Genomic DNA, 18199 nt, shown 5'->3' on the forward strand with positions numbered 1-18199 from the left:
TATTTGACATAAGTAAGAGGGTGCTGATGAAGGGGAAGGTGAGTAAGGAAGTCAGAATACAGAACTATTTTCTAAATTTCAAGCAGTCACTGTGTCAGTTATTCTGAAAGGGAAGTGAAGCAGCATGCCCCATAACTAGATGATTTAGAAAAGAAAGGTGAAAATTAAAATGGATGTGTTTTTCTCTGAATTTCTGTAACCCAGCTCAACGTGCACACATTGTGCCTTCCTGCTAATACACTAAGATACTCATTCCTGGCACATTCAAGGCCACACCTGAGAAAAACAGTCACACAAAAATTAAGTAGTTGCCTTGCAAGACTACCAAGAGCGCAGCTGGAAAGTGCTGCAAAAGTCACAACCTACTTGTGGATGTACACCAGGATGCAAGCACCTGGATTCTACTCTGCCAGGTTCTAAGGACTTTAAAGATTTTATATGTCCAAATACAAAAATAAAACCATCTTCTATTTAGCAATAGATAAAAACCATTAACGTTTAATGCCTTGCACTGCTGGATCTCAGCCAGCTGTCACGCAGTATTTTGTGACATCTGAGGATGGTATGCTCAGGAAGATAACAAATTACATTCAAGCTTCTCTCAGCTTGTCAAGGTGCAAATTCAGCAGAAAGTGCCCCCAAGGGTAACTAACCTACCTGTTACACAACTCTGTGACTAGTTTCAAGTCTATTCCAAGCACAGACAACACTCTGGGAAACCTATCAGTTTCCACCAGAACAAAATGAATGAGCTGTACACAGCTCCTGTTAAATTATAAGATGTAATAACCAGCGTTCTCATTCATGAAGCAGAACATCAGCAATTTATCTATTTTTAACCACTTTTTGGCACACACACACAGACACAAAAAAAAGCAACAGTCTTGCTTAAAGCATGCATTTTCCATTTATACACCTGATCCTTTAGCATGCCTTACGGGTGATTTTAACTAAGGTTTATTAGGATTTCAAGAAGAACTTCACTTAATACAGAAAACACCTACATGCTGAACTGTCTAAGCTCTTTTTGTCTTCTTCTTTTACACCTACATGTATTTTTCTACCTCATTATGTGTAAGCAGTATGTCAGCTCTGAAAGATTTCCTTCTCTCTCTTTTTTTTTTTAATAGTTTTTCTTTCCTTTTCTTTTTTTAATGTTTCGTTTTAATGACTGATTACAGCAGGTCGCCAACATGCTAACTGCTACAGAAGCACAAGGAAAACTGCTACTGTCCTCTGGGCTTTAAGCCTCAGTTTGCATTTGTGGGGAAAACACTGCGAGGGCTGCAGAAAGGCATCTTTGGAAATACTGCCAACACTGCTCAGAGTGAGTGGTAGAGTGGCAGAAGCTCACAGCCAGCTTATCAGCTCTTAGTAAGAAATAGGATGAACAAGAAGCAATAAATTGCAGTAAAAACATGATGAAAATAACAGTGTACATGTTTAATGTTTATCTTTGTGTACTACATTTGGAGCTCTGCTCCACTGTTAAATGAAGAGTTGATTCAAGATGGCTAATATTCAAGAACTACCATGCTCAGTGAATCCATTCATTGTTTTTCTTCAGATCAACACCTGTGTAAGTGTCATAGGATTTAAGGTCACTTGGCACAATTAAAAATGGCCTAAATTAAACTTACCAGGTATCTACTCAGTGCTGATCATCTCAGCTGGTTTCCACATAAGGAGACCATTACTTTACTACTCACATCATTCTTCACTACGTAAGCATACAAGCAAGACATTTCAGTTAAGTTTCTGAATTAATGGTTGTGCAAGCTGCAGAGGTAGTTACTACTTTTTAATAAGTTATTTGGGTGGTTGGTTTTTTTGTTTGTTTGTTTAGTTTCTTTTTTAAAGTTGGGTTAGCCCAAACAGCTTGGAAACATGAAGGCCAAAGTGACACGCTGAGGTAATCTCTTCTATTTGAAGTGATGGCTGTTTTAAAGTCTGCCTTTTGTCAGTTCATCAGTATCTTTAACCTGTGAAGTCTGTGATGAACTTGATGATGAACTGACTAGTGGGATTACAGAAGATTTTTATCTCTTACAAGGGATAAAACCTCCTCAAAAATACAGAGCAAGATAGTTGCTCTGGCTAGATTAAAAAAAAAGAAAGAATAAAAAGGAATTCCCAAAAATAAAGGCAAATCTTTTGTAACAAAGATTTAACTTACAATACCGTTCCCTCCTTCAAGAATCCAGGAGACTCAAGAATCCAGTCAGTACTCTGAAAACAACACCTAAAATTTCTAGAGGTGCAATCCAAGTAGAAAGTAAATTTAAGAACCGAAAATATTACTGACCAAGTGCTACACTAGAGTTGCCCTGAGTTTTGAGTTGGGAAGAAGTTTGCATGCCTTGTGGGGTGTTGGTTCTGCTCTCATCCATGCCTAGAGACAGATCCTTCCTAGGGACTTTAGCTGCTGTTGCATCATCAGTCATGCCCATCTGCTTCTGTCTTCTGCGTTTTTTACTCCACAGCTCATGGCAATCCTGCCACAAAGGAAGGCTGCAAAGAATGATTAGAGATATCAGTTTTATCCCAGATTTTTAAAAAATGTTTCTTTAACTACAGTGGTAAAATAAACATTCAAATTACGCATAACACAGCATTTGTAAAGATGAGCCTGCTGGAATTTAGAAATGCATCAGGAAACATCCAAAGTCAGATAGGCTTTCCTGCATCAAGTCTCTTTTTCAATTGCCTACTTCACAAGTGCAGGTCTCTCTGGCAGAGAACAGGAACGTGCATCTTACTATGAGAATCAATGTCACTTTCTTGCTTGTAGAAGTACCACATCTGTGCAGTTACATTTGTTCACAGTAGCAGACATGGCTATCCAGTATGAGCAGCCATACAGTACAGGCAACCAAAAAAGGGGAAAAAAAATGTTGCAGGAATAAACAGTACTCAACACTAACAAATTTAGGTTGATAGGAAGAACAAGGGATACTCCAGCCCTTTAAGACAGACAAAAGCAGAGGAAAAATATCTTCTACAGCACTCATCGGAAATCAGTTCAATCTTCCCATTACTATTCCTCCCTACAGGTATCCCAATTCAGATGTCTTGAGGAACACAGAATCCCACCCCATAGCTTATGGAAATACTGAGATATGGCATTAAAACAGCTCCTTCTGTTTTCCCTTTACATATCAGTAGTAACTGTCTGAGCAGTTCTCTCACCCAGGAACATGAAAAAAAATGAGGTGACAGATGATAAGAATCACTGGAAAGGAAGTTTTGACAGTTGCTTTCTATTCTCTTTCTCCACAGAACAGCAGGTCAAAAGACCTGTCGGCTATTTAGTCAACAACAGCTTGGATCAATCAAGAAACTATAAGAACTATCCTACAGTACTTGCAATCAGCAATGAGCAGCTGTTTCTTCCAAGAGAGGAGCCTTATTCTTTCTTGAGAAGAGTCATCATTTTCATTTCACTGCAACAAATGTTGGTGTCCATTTTTAAAAGGATACCAAAGGACAATTTGTTTGCTTTTAATTTTCTTACATCAGTTTCTAGAATAGATGCACTACCAAGGCCCTGAAGAGAACATTTTCTTCTCATTCCCTAACTTCAAAATGCATTAGCAACAAGGTTCTGAGATTTTAATGAACAACTTAATATTTAATACTGCTGTTTAGTAAAGTTCAGATGATGGAAAGAGACTCAGTCTTATGCATCCTTTACTACCTTCTATATGTTACAGGTAAGTCTTGAAAGATTTTTAATGAAATTCTTAGATAAAGCTGAACTATTTTTTCCAGTTTGTAACTAATTATTAAGAAGTCAGCAAGGCTGCCTTGAAGGTACAATTTAGTCAAACTATTAAATGTTCTGTCATTAGGCAGCTATCTCAAGGGAAAAGTTAAACTTGCAGACTCTTTAAATGTTTTCCATTGTATTGGAATGAGCCCTGAGTAAAAGTTTGTAATGCCTAAAGTGACAATCAAGTCACTGTGAAAAAAAAAAAGAACTACTGAACACTGCAATATATCTCCGTTCAGAGGAGAGAAAAGAACAAATAAAAAGCCACACAAAATATTTCACTTCTGGAGAACCAGGCATCTCATTTGGCACAGTAAATCACGTATGGTATTTTACTTTAACTCTCAGATACCTTTAAAGAATTCTGTGCCTAATGTCATTCTGTCATTGTATGGGAACTGTAAGATCACAGCCTGAACCAGCGATTGAGCACCTGTTGAAGAAGCACGGCCAGCCCTGGGAGCACAGGTGGAAGCAAAATCCTGGGTCCACCCCTCCCTAACCTCATTTAAGGGCTGGCAGCTGAGAAAGAAACACCTCTGTTCAGATATTACTTCCTTCTGGGAGTTTGCAGCAAGCTCTGGCCTTCAGAATGGGGTAAACTATTCTTTTCCTATTTCTGGCATTTGACTGATACATTTCATGGGTCGTTGTAAGACTTGTCAGAAGCAATTTCATACCTCTTTGCCTGAAAAAGCCACCAAAGAAGGTAATTCAGGTTCATGAGGGGCCCCAAAACCCTTGGAAAACATGGACACTGATAAACAGATACATTCCTTTTTGAAAAATGACAGTCACTAATTCCAGGAGCATCAGTTCAAACTCATCTCAGATCCTCACAGCCACTGATATCATGACGTAAGAGCCACTAAACTGCACTTCAGTGCAGAATCACCAACTGTACATATTGACAATTTTCTTCTACAACAAGCTTCTTCAACTGAAACACAACGAGCTTAATGATCTCAGTACATGTTTGCTGCTGTTTTGTAGGTTAAAGAATATTACTAATGGAAATGACTTACTCTGGGGGAGGCATTTTAGATGGTTCCACATCTCGCAGAAACTCGCACTGAAGAGCTTGTTCAGCTGTACAGCGCTTGCTGGGATCCAGAGCAAGCATGTAATCAAACAAATCTAATGCAGCTGGTGGGATGCTGCAAAAGAACACAGTGGAAAAAAGCATCACCTGTTTTCTGAATCACATACTTCAGTGCAAAGTTTTCATAAGAACAACTCTCCAGAATAACTGAACATCTAAAATGAAGAATTTACTTTTAAGAAGCAGATAACAAAGTTCATCTTTATCAATCTCTGTAAGCATAGAAACCTAAGTGTCTTATGGGTTTGGTTTTTCTGTTTGTTTGCTTTTGCAGAGGTGGGGATGACTGTGGGCAGTTGTGTTTCTGCATGTGGCTGACTTGCTTGAAATACTGTTCTTAAAAAAACAAAAAACAAAGCAAAAACCCAACACAATTGAAGCCAAGACTATAGTGTTACTTGACACTTTGGAATTTGGTGCACAGAGAGGTGCAATTTTGTATGGACCAAGCAAAACAACTCTACTGCTTTAGGAAAGCCTTGTTAGTTGAAGCAGGATGATATACTGATCCTAAACCCTGAAGCAGATGAAGGAAGGGAACAATCCCTTTAAATTGAATCTACAGCTGCTTTCCATAGCTTTCATGTGTGAAATTTGGAGGAAAAAAAAAAAAAAAAAGATCCAATGGTACACAGTATTTTAGAATAGACGGTTCAGGTAACTCTTGTGTTGAATGAATTTATGACCCAAAAGACTGTAATGTTAACCAGACTTCATATTTAGCTGTAACCAGTTGTCCTAATAAAAAACAATTAAGTACTGCAAGCTGTTTTTTGGACAGGGAAAGCAAGCAGGTGTACCAATCACAGAAAACAAATGTGTCCTTAGGTGAAAGCTGACAGGTGGCTGAAATTTTAGGGCCTTCTTTCTCCCTTCTTAAAACTTTATTAAATACTTAAATAATATAAATACAAGCTCTGCAGGAATCTTCTAGGATTCGAAAGCCATTTTTCTTTACACATGAGTGTTTTCTAGAAACTGGCTGAACATCCATTAAGTTCACAAAGATGCCAGCAACACGTAATGCTGTTACAGTTGAGTAAACTAATCCTTTGTCCTTACAATGCAAACTCTTCTCTCAGTTTTCGACGATACTGCTTCTTTGGTTTCATTGTGTTGAAATAAGCTAACTTTATAACATCAGGCCACACTGCTGGACAAGGGCTTCCACAGATTCGGCTGTACAAAAAGAGGAGGAAAGAAAGGCATGAGATCCAAAAGCACAAGTGTGCACAGCTGTCATTTTATTCTTAGAAGTACAGTAAATACAAAACTCATTATCTAATGTTAACATTCAGTTTCATTTAGCTAAAATTTCTCTACAGAAAGACCCAACACCATTAAGGAATGGTTAATTATCCAGGAAAGGTAACCACCCTTCACAGACTAAACTTCATAAAATCCACTATGTCTGTGCCCCAACCACTCTAAAGCATCTTCTGCACAAAAGGTTACATTCTGAAAGTCAACTAACCATGTCTGGACACCACTCACGTATTTGATCTGGAGAAGTGGATAACCCAGATCTAGGATGCTGGGCTGTTAGCTCCTAATTGCAGTGAAGAAAGAAATACCAAAGGCCTGAAGAAGTATTAACTTTAAGACTAACTAACTAAGAATTTAGTTGACACAGAAGATGCTCTTGGAGGAAAAAAAAGAACACAAAACAACCGACCGCTTAAGTCCTAAGGGTAAATACAAGCTTTTAGCAGCTCAATCTTGTTTATTTTTATCTTTACTTTTTCATTACAGTTATTAGTCTTCTGTGTTGGGCCTAATCTATTTCCATATATGGAATTGTCCTTAGCCTCGGTCCTCCCACTCTGTCCATGCCTGTTTTTTCCCATCAAGGATGGCAGCACAGCCTAACACCACGCTTCTCAGCAGGAGAATGGGAGTGGTAGTTTACCCTGCAATGTTTAAGACCTCTGATGAAGGCAGTCAATAAAAGAACTTGCTGAGGAAATATATTTCCCTACTTCACCCCTCTCCATTTATTTGATTTAAATTGCTTGTGCAAGAGACCTAAGTATGAGTTAATTACGTCCCTATGTTTGGAGTACATTACTTTCAGGAAGAAAATAAATTCTGTTTTTTTCTAACAGAATTTACTTCAGTTCTATATTTGAGCATTAAAGCTAGAAAGAATAAAATGTAGAACTGTTGACTGTAACGTGACGGTTACAGAGATTGTGTATAAAATTATAAACTAAAACTGATATATTACACCTAAACAGTCTCCAAATGCATAGTACTGAATAAAATGGAGAGGAAAAATAGCTACAAGCAGCTAGCTGCCAGCATTCTTCCAGCAGAAAGAAATCTCAAAATGTGGATTTGCTGTACCAGGAGGTAAAATCTCTCATGCCTGCACTCTCACTGCCATCTAGTGGACAAAAGCAAAGACTTCCAAAATCTAGAACTTTGTTCTACCAAGAATGATCACTGGTAGTACTGCACCTCCTAAAAACTTTATTTCTCCTCATCAGCTAGTAAAATATTACACAGAAGCATACTGTCATTTAATCTATCTTGAAAAACATTTCAATATATAAAACTTTCATTTTAAAATACTTTGATTTTAAAAATAATTTTACTATTTACTCTTCTGGTGCTGTACGTTCTACAGGACTCACCCTCCTTCCCCCTTGTTTTTAGGAAGAGGATGTCTGCTCACTTACGAGGTCACCTATGATATCAGAATCAAGAGCAACTTCTGCTTGCAAAATAAAGAGGAAAACAAGATGCACTGGTTCCATGGAGTTATATACATGCCATCCTAAAATTTACTGAGATAATGTAGTAAACAAAATATTCACCTCCATAAAGTATCTGGCAGTTTGTAAGGGAAGAGAAATATATGAAAAAATGAAAGCCCAGGTGCACACGTGGGAAAACTCAATGCAAGATCTTAAGGCAAGCAGCATACAAAGCACCTACTGCTCCTAAACCTGCTGTCCTTACTGACCATGTTTCCTTTGATTTGCTGTAAAGAATTTGTGATGCCATCTTGAAAAGGAATTACATTCTTTTACAACTTCAGTAATAGGAAAAGCTCCAGCTGCATTTTGAAACACTTCCCCACATTCACACATAAGACACTTCTTCTACATGCCCCTGAAGACCACTAATATCTCACTCAGGATGATAATGAAGTACTTGTAAATGTCAGCAGTGTGTTACCTTTGTTTTTAATGTGAAAAAGATTGGCAGTTTACCAGGTACCTACCACACTGTAGTGCCTGCTAGTTACCTTATAAGTTCCAGCTGAGCAAGTTCTTGATTTGCTTGAAATATTGGCTTTTTTGTAAAAAGTTCACCCAGGATGCAGCTGTAAAACAGTTTCATACAATTTCATCATTATGGCTTCCAGTACAGACTGACAGAAATATGCACTGCTGGCTTGTTGTTGTGCTTGCTACACTTCTGTACCAAACTCTTACCCACAGCTCCAGACATCGATAGCTGGCGTGTATCTTTCTTCTCCAAGCAGAAGTTCAGGAGGCCGATACCATAATGTAATAACTTTGTTGGTATATGGTCGGCTGTTGGAGGGAGCAAAAAAAAAGAGGACTATCATTTTGCTACAATCTCATTTCTGAAAAAAGTGATATTTTGAGGGGTATAATTCTATGGTGTTATTTAAGGACAGCGTTGCCTTCCTTCTTTTCAGTTCTACAAAGTTACAACTGCAAAAAAGCAACACATCCATCTGACCAAGGCTATCAAAGAACAGCCTGAAACGAGACCTCAGAGATACACAAGTAATCAGCAAGCCATCTTGATGCTATGTGCATCCTGTATTTCAAATAATTAAACAGTTCACTTATCACACTGCTAGCCATTTCAGGAAAAAGATCTGCTTTGATAAAAAAGTGATTTCTCGATAACTGTTAATTAGTAGAATACTGAAGACAGGATTTCTACAAACATTTTTAAAAGGGGAAAAACAGTCACTCTCTGGAAAGAAAGAAACAAAGCCTTTCTCTCAAACTATGTCCTTCAACAACTTTGCATTCTAAGTCTGGACCATTTCTAACATATTCCTTTATTTCAACATTTTTAATTCTTTACAGTTCTAACCAGAAGTTCTGGTCATAGTGAATAATCCTTTCCATCCTCACACTAACATAAGGATTCCACTACCTCAGACATGCATTTTCTGTGCACTGGCCAACACAGAGCATCAACAGTTCAGAACAGGAGTCATAGCAGATGGTAGGGATGGGCTGTTTTCCACTTAGTTTTTGCTTTGTGTTTAAAGAGGGGGGATGGGCCGGGACAACAGTAGGATGGTTCTTAAAAGTGATAAAAAACATCCATCTAGTTTTAAGATCACGAGTTTACCAATACTAAGTAACTCCAAAGAAAAAGCAGAGCAGCATTACGCGCAGTGTTTTTACAAGCTCTTACAACGTGCTTAGCACTACAGGTATCATTTCTGCAAAATTGTCCCAGCTTTTTTCATAAAGCCCCCTATTTTTGGTTTATTAAAATTAACACAGCATGGGTTTTTTTTTGGAAGTAGCTCTACCATATATTTATCTCTGAAGCAAACATCCATGTTCAAAATGTTTACATGGTATGGACTTCCTCTACAGATAAGCCACTCACATATATATATATATTGGTATACTGTCATTCTTGTTTGAACAGCTGTTTTCTCACACAATCTGTCATAGCTCTACTCTAAACATATTAAAGCCTCCAAAATAACACTTAAAGAAGAAACTAGAATAACTGATAGGAATTCCGTTACAATTTTATTTCCTCTCCATCATGCTCCTACTAAACTCTGTAACCTTTTGGAAAGCGTGTCATTCCAACAACAGTAAAACAAGAGTAAAATACACAAACCTAATCATCACTTATATGTTTGTTGGTGTACATCAAGTACTGACGTTACTGCAGGTCAGAAGCTATTCAGAAGGAAAATGAATGCCAAAAGAATTGCAAAAAATATACTCATGAGATTCTAATAATCTTCCCAAGATCAATTAGCAATTTTATTAGCGACAGTAAGTACATTTTAGTCTTGTTTAATTTATCTATAATGAGGTAATGTTGTTTTCACATTCAGTAAAATCTTATTTGCATTATAAGGATGTTGAACTTCCACTCTTTCAATTCTTAACATTTAGTTCTATAACCGACATCTAAATTTAAAAAGATATTACAGATAATGACTGTAAACCAACAAGAAGTCAGCCTGGGGAAGATTAAAGTAGCTAGGTAGGATGGCATAATATCTTTAGTTATAAGTACATCCAAAATGAAAGTGAATTAGAACCACAGAATCAACAAGATTGGAAAAGACCTCCGAGATCATCCAGTCCAGCTGTCCACCAACCACCAATATTTCCCACTACACCGTGTCCTTGGGACAACATCTAAACGCTTCTTGAACACCTCTAGGAATGGAAAGTCAACCACCTCCCTTGGCAGTCCATGCCAGCTTCTGATCACTCTTCCAGAGAAAAAAAATCTCCTAACATCCAACCTGAACTTCCCTTGGCATAACTTGAGACCATTCCCTCCAGTTCTACTGCTAACTGCCTACCAGCTGCTACAAATGATCTTACCCCAATACTGTACTCCAAACAGTTTCCCTAATTGTTACTTGAGCATACCTTCCTGAAATAACAGCTCAGGAGACAGTGAAAATAACACTGTTGCACTGAAGAACGTCAGAGGTCTGTGAGAAAATAAACTCATAAAACTGAACATGCAGACACAGTTTCCCAAGTTGGGCACGCAGAACTCACAGTAAGCTTAAGTACCTAACATTCTCAATATCCAGCCATCCGTCGTACATATCGATGTAATTAACATTCAACCTTGACTTTGAAAATCTCAGTCCAAGTAACAAATACATAACACCACAATATATATATTAAAATTCTTAATCATAAATGCTGTGCACCTGTTTCCTGGAGTACAATTGTAACAGAGCCATCAACAACAGAAGCACAAGTCACAAGAGGTTTCAGAAGAGCTTTTATTTAAACTTGTATCTCTGTTTCCAACAGATGTAACAGCACTGACTGCCTAAAGAATACAATAAACCTCTTCAAATTTAAGATTAAATCTTACACAAAAGTAATGCTTAAAAAAAAAAAAAAAAAAAAGACAGTAAATGGATTGGATTTATGTCAGAATAAATGTCACTGTTCCTAAATAAACCTCTCCTAGGTACATCAACAGAAAGAACGTAAGTTTACAAGACCATAAACTAACATTTAGTAAATGTCTGCAGGATGTAACCTATTTAAAACTGCAACTCTTCATTTCCAAACAATATACAGCTCCTCTCTACAGTTATTTACCCTCAATAGTCATAAGGGCAATCACTTGTACAAAGGGAGCTTTGTGTTTGTATGCTGTGTGAGATAACACGCACTTCTTGCAATTTCCTAAGCAACGCTACTTATGTTACAGTACAATAACATCTCCAGACAAATAAATAGGTTTTTTTCCAGCCCTCACAATACTCAAGAGTTATGAAAGAAGACATACCTGTCAATGCTTTTTCACAGTACAATCATATCTTACCTTTCTTCTGAGTTGTACAGCCGAGCAAGCCCAAAATCTGCAAGCTTTATCTGCCCTCTGGTGGGAAAAGGAAAGAATTATTTAGGAGTTAACCCTGCTAAAACTAGCTCAAGTTTCAGGTTTTCAGACAGCTGCAACTGAGCTTCAGGAAACGCCTTACAAATCACGTCTCTCTTCAATTAATAAATACACTAACCTACTCACTGCCAAAGAAAAGCAAGCAAAATTACATACAGTGACGAAGCAGAATTTACACCAGTGTATGCCACTCAAGATTTAGGGTGTATAATGTTAAAACATTCAAACCAACAACTCTGCAGGAAAAAAAACTGATGGAGGAAACTTCTTTATTTTTTGATGCTTTGATAGTTGAAGTACTGCTAGCATAAGGATTTGTACAGCTAAAACAACAACAACAAAAACCTAGCAGCAACCCTACTTCCTTCTAGCAAGTCTAAGCACTCTTTTGTTCTTCGGAAGCTTAAACATGGCCTTCAAAACAGGATAACCAACCAGATAAGGGCTTCTATTTTTGCCAGCAGCCAATTTGCTGAATGATACAAGCCCTAAGCCCTTGAGTTTTCCCATATACGAAAAGAAATGTGGATGATACAGAGCTTTGCCTGGCTTTCTTCATTTGCTTTTACCACAAACACTTTCACTACTCAATGAGAAACTCCTACATCCACAAAGCTGGGATGATTTAAACATAAAGCAATGTGCATACATGGAAAACACTTGGCAATGTTACATGGATTCTTTGTTTTGATTTGGTTTCCCTGTAATTATGAGCGACTTTCAAATAAATGAAAGTTTTGTCTATTTCAAATTACAGCAAGACTTGCAGATATGTGAGAGAATGACAGTTTTGTGATAACAAAATATACAGATTACAGTTTTTATTTCTTTTTTCCCCTCATCCATATGCCTGAAATTAGTGTAACACTTCGTGGTGATGCTCCAAAAGCAAATAAAATATACTTTTATTCTTCAGATCCTGTATTTGTAGAATATCAAACAATTTTTGAGTACAGATGTTTAACTTGGATAGCTAAAATAGATAAAATCCATGCCTTTCACTTTCAGGCTGTAATGATAACAGGACTTTAGAAGCACTGGCTTAAAATTATTCGAATCAATTACGTATTTCTTCTTCAAGTGGAAATCTCTAAGATACTCACAAAACATCCTAGGGGAAAATACTGTTTATCCTAGAATCAAGGGAGCATGGTACAGCAGAAAGCACTGCCTCTACTGTAACGTGTCAAGTCATATCTCAACTTCTGAGCTCCCAGACGTGCACAGTGACAGCATCAGCACTGGACAGACAAGAAACATGAGGTGTATGGGCAAGGTGAGCTATGTGGAGGCATGTGCACATCTGTTTGAGAGTCTGCATCAGAGTCTTGCAAGGTTGGTGGCATCCAGAGCTGAAAACAGTCTAATATTAATTAAAAAAAAAAAAAAAGGACAAAAAAGGGAAATTCAATTTGGGCAAACCTGGGACAAAACCAGGGCCCTCCTAAATAAGATGTTTGATCTTTTTTGCCCCGTATTTTATCTCCAACAATGGCATAAGCAGATTTTTAAGGTGAATGTGTGAGACTTCCCAGCTTTGAGGCTCACCTTCCTTCTACACAACCAGCACCCAGGATCTCTGAATTAGGGATCCCTGTCTAATGCTTTTAGCAGATTTTAACGACGTCCATAAACTTGTCTTGTCCTTTTCTGAATCTTATGATACTACCCTGAAAGCGTCCTGAGTCAGCACATCCCAGAAGCTGACAACCTGCTCTGTACCGGTAAGAATATCTGTCAAATCTGTACCTTACTAGTTTTTACTGTTGCTCCCTAGTTCCAGTACAATTGGATGTAGTGAACTGGAGTTCTGTACTAAAGTTATCTGCTAGCTTCATCATTTTTCACACCACAATCATACACCTGCTTCAAAACAGTTTTTTGAATATTCCTCCTCCTACTCTTTAAACAGCTTCAGCTGTCCTCTGTGTACACTGCAATTCTGTTTTGTCTCCTTTGAGATACAGGTATAAGAATTCAAGACAGAGACAGAAGTTCTGCACAGTAAGAAAGCACTGTCTCACTCTCAGTATCCTTCCTAACAGTGAAATGCAGTTGTGACCTTAATTTTTGCTGCCGCACATTCAACAACAGCATGTTTACAAATGTTTTTTTTTAAACCACTTGTGATTATAAATTCTTCTCTCCCTTTGATCGTGGCTGTAATTGCAAGCCAAAACACGATTGAAAATACCTAATCAAATATTGTTGTAAAGCATTATCCTGATTAATAAGAGTGAAGGCTTCTGAATTCTGGCACACTTCATTTTGAAATGATGATAAAAAGAATACACAAACAGATTTCCTAAAATCTCTGTTTTAATTCAACTCAGGTAACTTTTCCCCATCCTCTCACTTAATAGACACAAGTTTCAACCTTGCTATTTTAACATGCAAGTTTAAAAGAAAACTGCCAGATCCAGTATCAAGCAAAAATATTACCAGATTATTATTTTACAGTTAGTTTCTAAATCAGCTAGGCAATCTATAAAAAAAACTTTGGCTCATGGATTAAAGCAGGTGAACTGTAAAGATTATAAAAAAGATTTAAATATGATCCCAACGTACAACATTTACATACTAGAAGTGTTATTCATACCTGTTATTTAGTAGAATATTTGAACATTTTATATCTCTGTGCAAAAAGTTCTTCTTGTGGCAGTAGGCCAAACCCTCCATCAGCTGTCTCATAAATGATTTTATATGATTTTCATTAAAATGAACCAAACCAGATTCCAGCAGTCCCATCAAATCATGGTCCATATATTCAAATACCAGATAGAATGCACCTAGAAAGGAGAAACAGGAAACAGAAGAGAGACTGATTTATCAGCAGTCCAAAAACACCGTTGCTCCCTACTTTTGAAAGTGGGAATTGTTTTCCACACAACTATTTACGTGTTTTTGCAACGTTTATAGTTGCACCTCATTTCCTATAACGGCAATAAAATAATGTAATGAAGTGTTTTCATAATATTGCTTTTCCATAGAAATAATTATTCCAGTCATTAAACGCTTGCAAAAACAAATAATTCTACAGTGCAGTGCTTTATGTTACATAAACACAAGTTCTTCCTATGGCTACTCATCAAAAACATGCCACAAGGCAGAGATGCCAGCCACTAAATCAAGTGCCAGATCAGACTGCCCAGGGCCCCATCCGACCTGGCCTTAAACACCTTCAGGGATGGAGCATCCTCTCCGGGCGACCTGTTCCAGCACCTCACCACTCTCTCATTACCTGGCCATACATCACCTTAGCTCATCTTATTCCACACATAAACCCATTAAAGCCACAGGCCTTTGATAAACACAAGTATTCCTAAAAAGGAAATGTTACATACATGTGATGCAGCAACAGACAACCTCCAGCACAATGTTATGTTTAGCACTGATTTTTTCCTATTTTTAATTCTAGGGCAGAGAAAATGCAGATCCTGCAGAGCACTGGGTGCAATGCAGAACCTACGCTAGTGGGATCTGTCTATCTTCCACTATCAAATATCTCCCCAAGAGATTTCAAAGCTACCACTTTACAGTGGAAGAAACTTCTGCCCAACAAGAACTCACTACAGTTCTAGCTTCCAAATGAGAAGTTCCAATTCAGAAGCTAGTTAAAGTCCTGTAGCAGCAAGGGGAATTCAGCTTGCTAAGATATACATTCACAGCCAGATTTTGGCAAACTGATGTGCTTTCTTGCACAGTGGCTGAAAATGAAAGGGAAAAGTGCTATCAAGTTTAAATTGTGTCTAGTATTTAGTATTTAAACAAACAGGTAAAAATTACACATTAAGTGCAAAACTTGAGACAAAGATCAGTGAAAAGCAGCTAAACTATGGGCCACTGCCCAAGAGACTGAGGTTCATGGCTTTTAATCCATCTCTTCTTGTCCTGCTATGGACAGTAGGATGGAGGAAAAAGATACCATTCATAAAATACCCATCTGGGTGCACAGAGGAGGTGGAGCGGAAGATAAATCACTCAGATGCAACACAGTCCCACCACTTCAATAAAACAAAGAAAAGAAAAGCATTGAGAGCCATACAACAACAGAAGCCTGCTGAGTTAGTATCTACCTAAACCATTCACCAGTGCAGCTCACCAGTTCTACACAACAAAGCACAGAGGCTCCTAATCTTGGCCTTCAAAAACTGGACAGCTAGCAACTGGTGTTAGTTCTGCTTGGCTGACATGTGATACTAATGCAGCAGTGCCAGAATAATCTACATGTCTCCTTCAGAAGATGTCAGCTCAACAAAACTGAATACCAACAGCCTACCCAGACCGAGTGCCTGCTCAGAAACGCCGAGGTTCAGGTCTCTGGCTGCAGCGAGTGCCTGAGGCTGCTGCTACCCCGGCAGGATGGTAGAGACACCACCTGCATGAGGTGTGAGAAGGTGGAAGATCTGCTCAGCCTGGTGGCAGAGCTCAAGGACGAGGTAGAGAGATTAAGGAGCATCAGGGAATGTGCGCAGGAGACAAGACTGATAGAGCAACTCCCTGCCATATCTACAAGAAAGGCACTGTGGTGATACACCCCAAAAAGTGGCAGAACCCCTGCCCTGTCACCATCAAGGCAAAGGACCTATGAGATGGGGAGGAATGGAAGCAGGTCCCTGCTTGGCATCACAGGAAAACACTCTCCCTCACCTTTTCAGATGCCCTTATGCAATAGGTTTGAGGTTCTGGAACTCAAGGGACAGGTAAGTGAGAATGTGGTGGAAAGTTCACCCAGGAGGTTGCCTAGGGCAAGGAGGTCAACTCCACGCCTCAAGACTGCCTCTACCAAAAAAGAAATAAGTACAATTTCCTTCTGAGGTCTCCATACATACATCAACCAGACCTGACTTACTGTATTCCATATGCCTACCATATGGTAGGGTACCCCATTTATATTCCTACCTGCAGTGTGCTGCCTCCCTAAGGCCCAGGTCAGAGACATTACTAGGAGGCACCTTAGTCCAGTTCACCCTTCTGATTATTATCCCTTACTGACAGTAAGTGAAGTCACTGGGAAAAGCCTGAGGGCTATCATCAAAAGGGACTTCAGTGGACTGTGACAGTTGGTGGATGGAGCAGGAGTACATTGTGGTGTTTTCCTCTATCCCTTCAATGGCAGGGATACTGAGAGGAGCAGGAAAATCCATCTGAAAAAAAATACACGGCTAAGAGGCTGGTGCAGGAATTTATCATTATGATTATTTTAACCATGGGGCAGTTTCCTTGGCACCTAGCTTGATGGCTGCTGATGGTGTCAACCACCTAAGTCACTGGGGAAAGAATTTAGGCTGAACACTGAAGGTTGTTAAACTTGGTTTGAAGGGGGAAAGGTGTGATAGCAAGCCTACCCATGGCAAGGTGTGGGATAGAATAACTAAGTTCAAGGGACAAGGTGCTAGTAAGATGCCCCTAACCTATTGCATCTTATGGGGAATATACTAGGCAGCAAGCTGGTGAAGCTCATCACCAGGGTTTTAAACAAGATTTGATGGGTCAAAGGAATGTACTGCTGAGAAACACAGAAGAGTCAGAGAATGCTATTGCTTTAGGAAGCAGCAGGGGAAAACCTCAGATTTTTTCCAGAGGCTTTTGGGAGGAATCCTCTAGGAAGATAATGCAGCTGAAAGCCTGGCTAAAGTACCTCTGTAGCAATACAGCAGTATGGGGAAAAAAGTAGGATGAACTGGAAAGCTACAACTTTACTGCTATCACAGAAACATGGTGCGATGATTCTGGACTGGAATACCATTACTGAGATACAAGCTTTTTAGAAGGGATAGGCAAGGTAGGAGAAATGAGGGAGTTGTCCTCTGTGTTAAGAAGAGGATGAACTGCAAAGAGCTGACCTTGAGAAACAGTCATGATCAGGCTGATAGCTTGTGGGCTAAAATTAGGGACTGTCCCAATAAAGGGCATCTAGTGGTTAAGGTCTACTGCAGATCACCTCAAGGGAAACCTGTTGATGAGACCTTGTTTTATCTGCAAGAGGCAGGCTTCCATACTGGTGGGGGATTTCAACAACTTGGATATCTGCCAGGAAAACAACACCACGAACTGCAAGCAGTCCAAGAGACCTCTGGAGACCACAAACAACAATTTTCTAGTTCAGGCATTAGACAGACACACCAAATGTGAAGCACTATTGGACCTGATGCTCACCAACACAAAAGAAATTATTAAAGAAGTTAAGATCAGAAGCAGCCCGGGTTGCAGCGATCATGCCCTGGTCGAGTTTGTGATCTTGACGAACGTGGGCCTGGCAAAGAGTGGAGTCAGGACCTTGAACTTCAGGAGAAAAAACTTCAAGTTGTTTTAAGGAGTTGCTGGAAAAGATCCTGTGGCGACAAAGGAACAGAACAGAGCTGGCAGCACTTTAAGGATGCCTTTTTGAGAGCACAAGAAGTGGGGATGGGTGGCCTAGGAAGAATATAGGGATGCTGTCTGGATGTGCAGGGATGGAGTCAAGAAAGCCAACGTGCAGATGGAACGGAACTTGCAAGGGATTGTTTAAATATATTAGGCAGATGAGACAGGCAGAAGAGTGCAGTCACTCTTATAAATGAAAAGGGATAACTGGTCTCATCAGACATGGAGAAAGATGAGGTACTTAGTTCTTTGCCTAGGTCTTCATGCCCAGTCAGGCTTCTCACGCTTCTCCTTTAGCAGGGCAAAATCCCTCCCAGTGTAAGAGCAGA

General features: G+C 39.0%; 1 protein-coding gene and 1 long non-coding RNA gene across 2 annotated transcripts in view; one reads left to right on the forward strand and one right to left on the reverse strand.

Annotated features, from left to right (window-relative positions):
- Positions 1-9161, forward strand: part of LOC122189213 — a 28500-nt gene extending 19339 nt beyond the window's left edge. The window contains exons 2-4 of the long non-coding RNA XR_006181748.1: positions 3280-3713; positions 4766-5088; positions 7533-9161. This is a non-coding gene — a long non-coding RNA (uncharacterized LOC122189213). The remainder of the gene's footprint in view (positions 1-3279; positions 3714-4765; positions 5089-7532) is intronic.
- CDK13 (cyclin dependent kinase 13) overlaps positions 1-18199 on the reverse strand; it is a 57758-nt gene that overhangs the window by 7128 nt on the left and 32431 nt on the right. The window contains exons 6-12 of the mRNA XM_042888141.1: positions 14104-14293; positions 11427-11483; positions 8318-8419; positions 8128-8205; positions 5937-6053; positions 4798-4929; positions 2306-2511 (exon numbers count right to left, since the gene is read on the reverse strand). Coding sequence (XP_042744075.1) covers positions 2306-2511; positions 4798-4929; positions 5937-6053; positions 8128-8205; positions 8318-8419; positions 11427-11483; positions 14104-14293 — 882 coding nt within the window. The remainder of the gene's footprint in view (positions 1-2305; positions 2512-4797; positions 4930-5936; positions 6054-8127; positions 8206-8317; positions 8420-11426; positions 11484-14103; positions 14294-18199) is intronic.

This window comes from Lagopus leucura, unplaced genomic scaffold (assembly GCF_019238085.1).
Source record: "Lagopus leucura isolate 7727_CA_CO unplaced genomic scaffold, USGS_WTPT01 Super-Scaffold_100157, whole genome shotgun sequence".
Taxonomy (NCBI): Eukaryota; Metazoa; Chordata; class Aves; order Galliformes; family Phasianidae; genus Lagopus; species Lagopus leucura.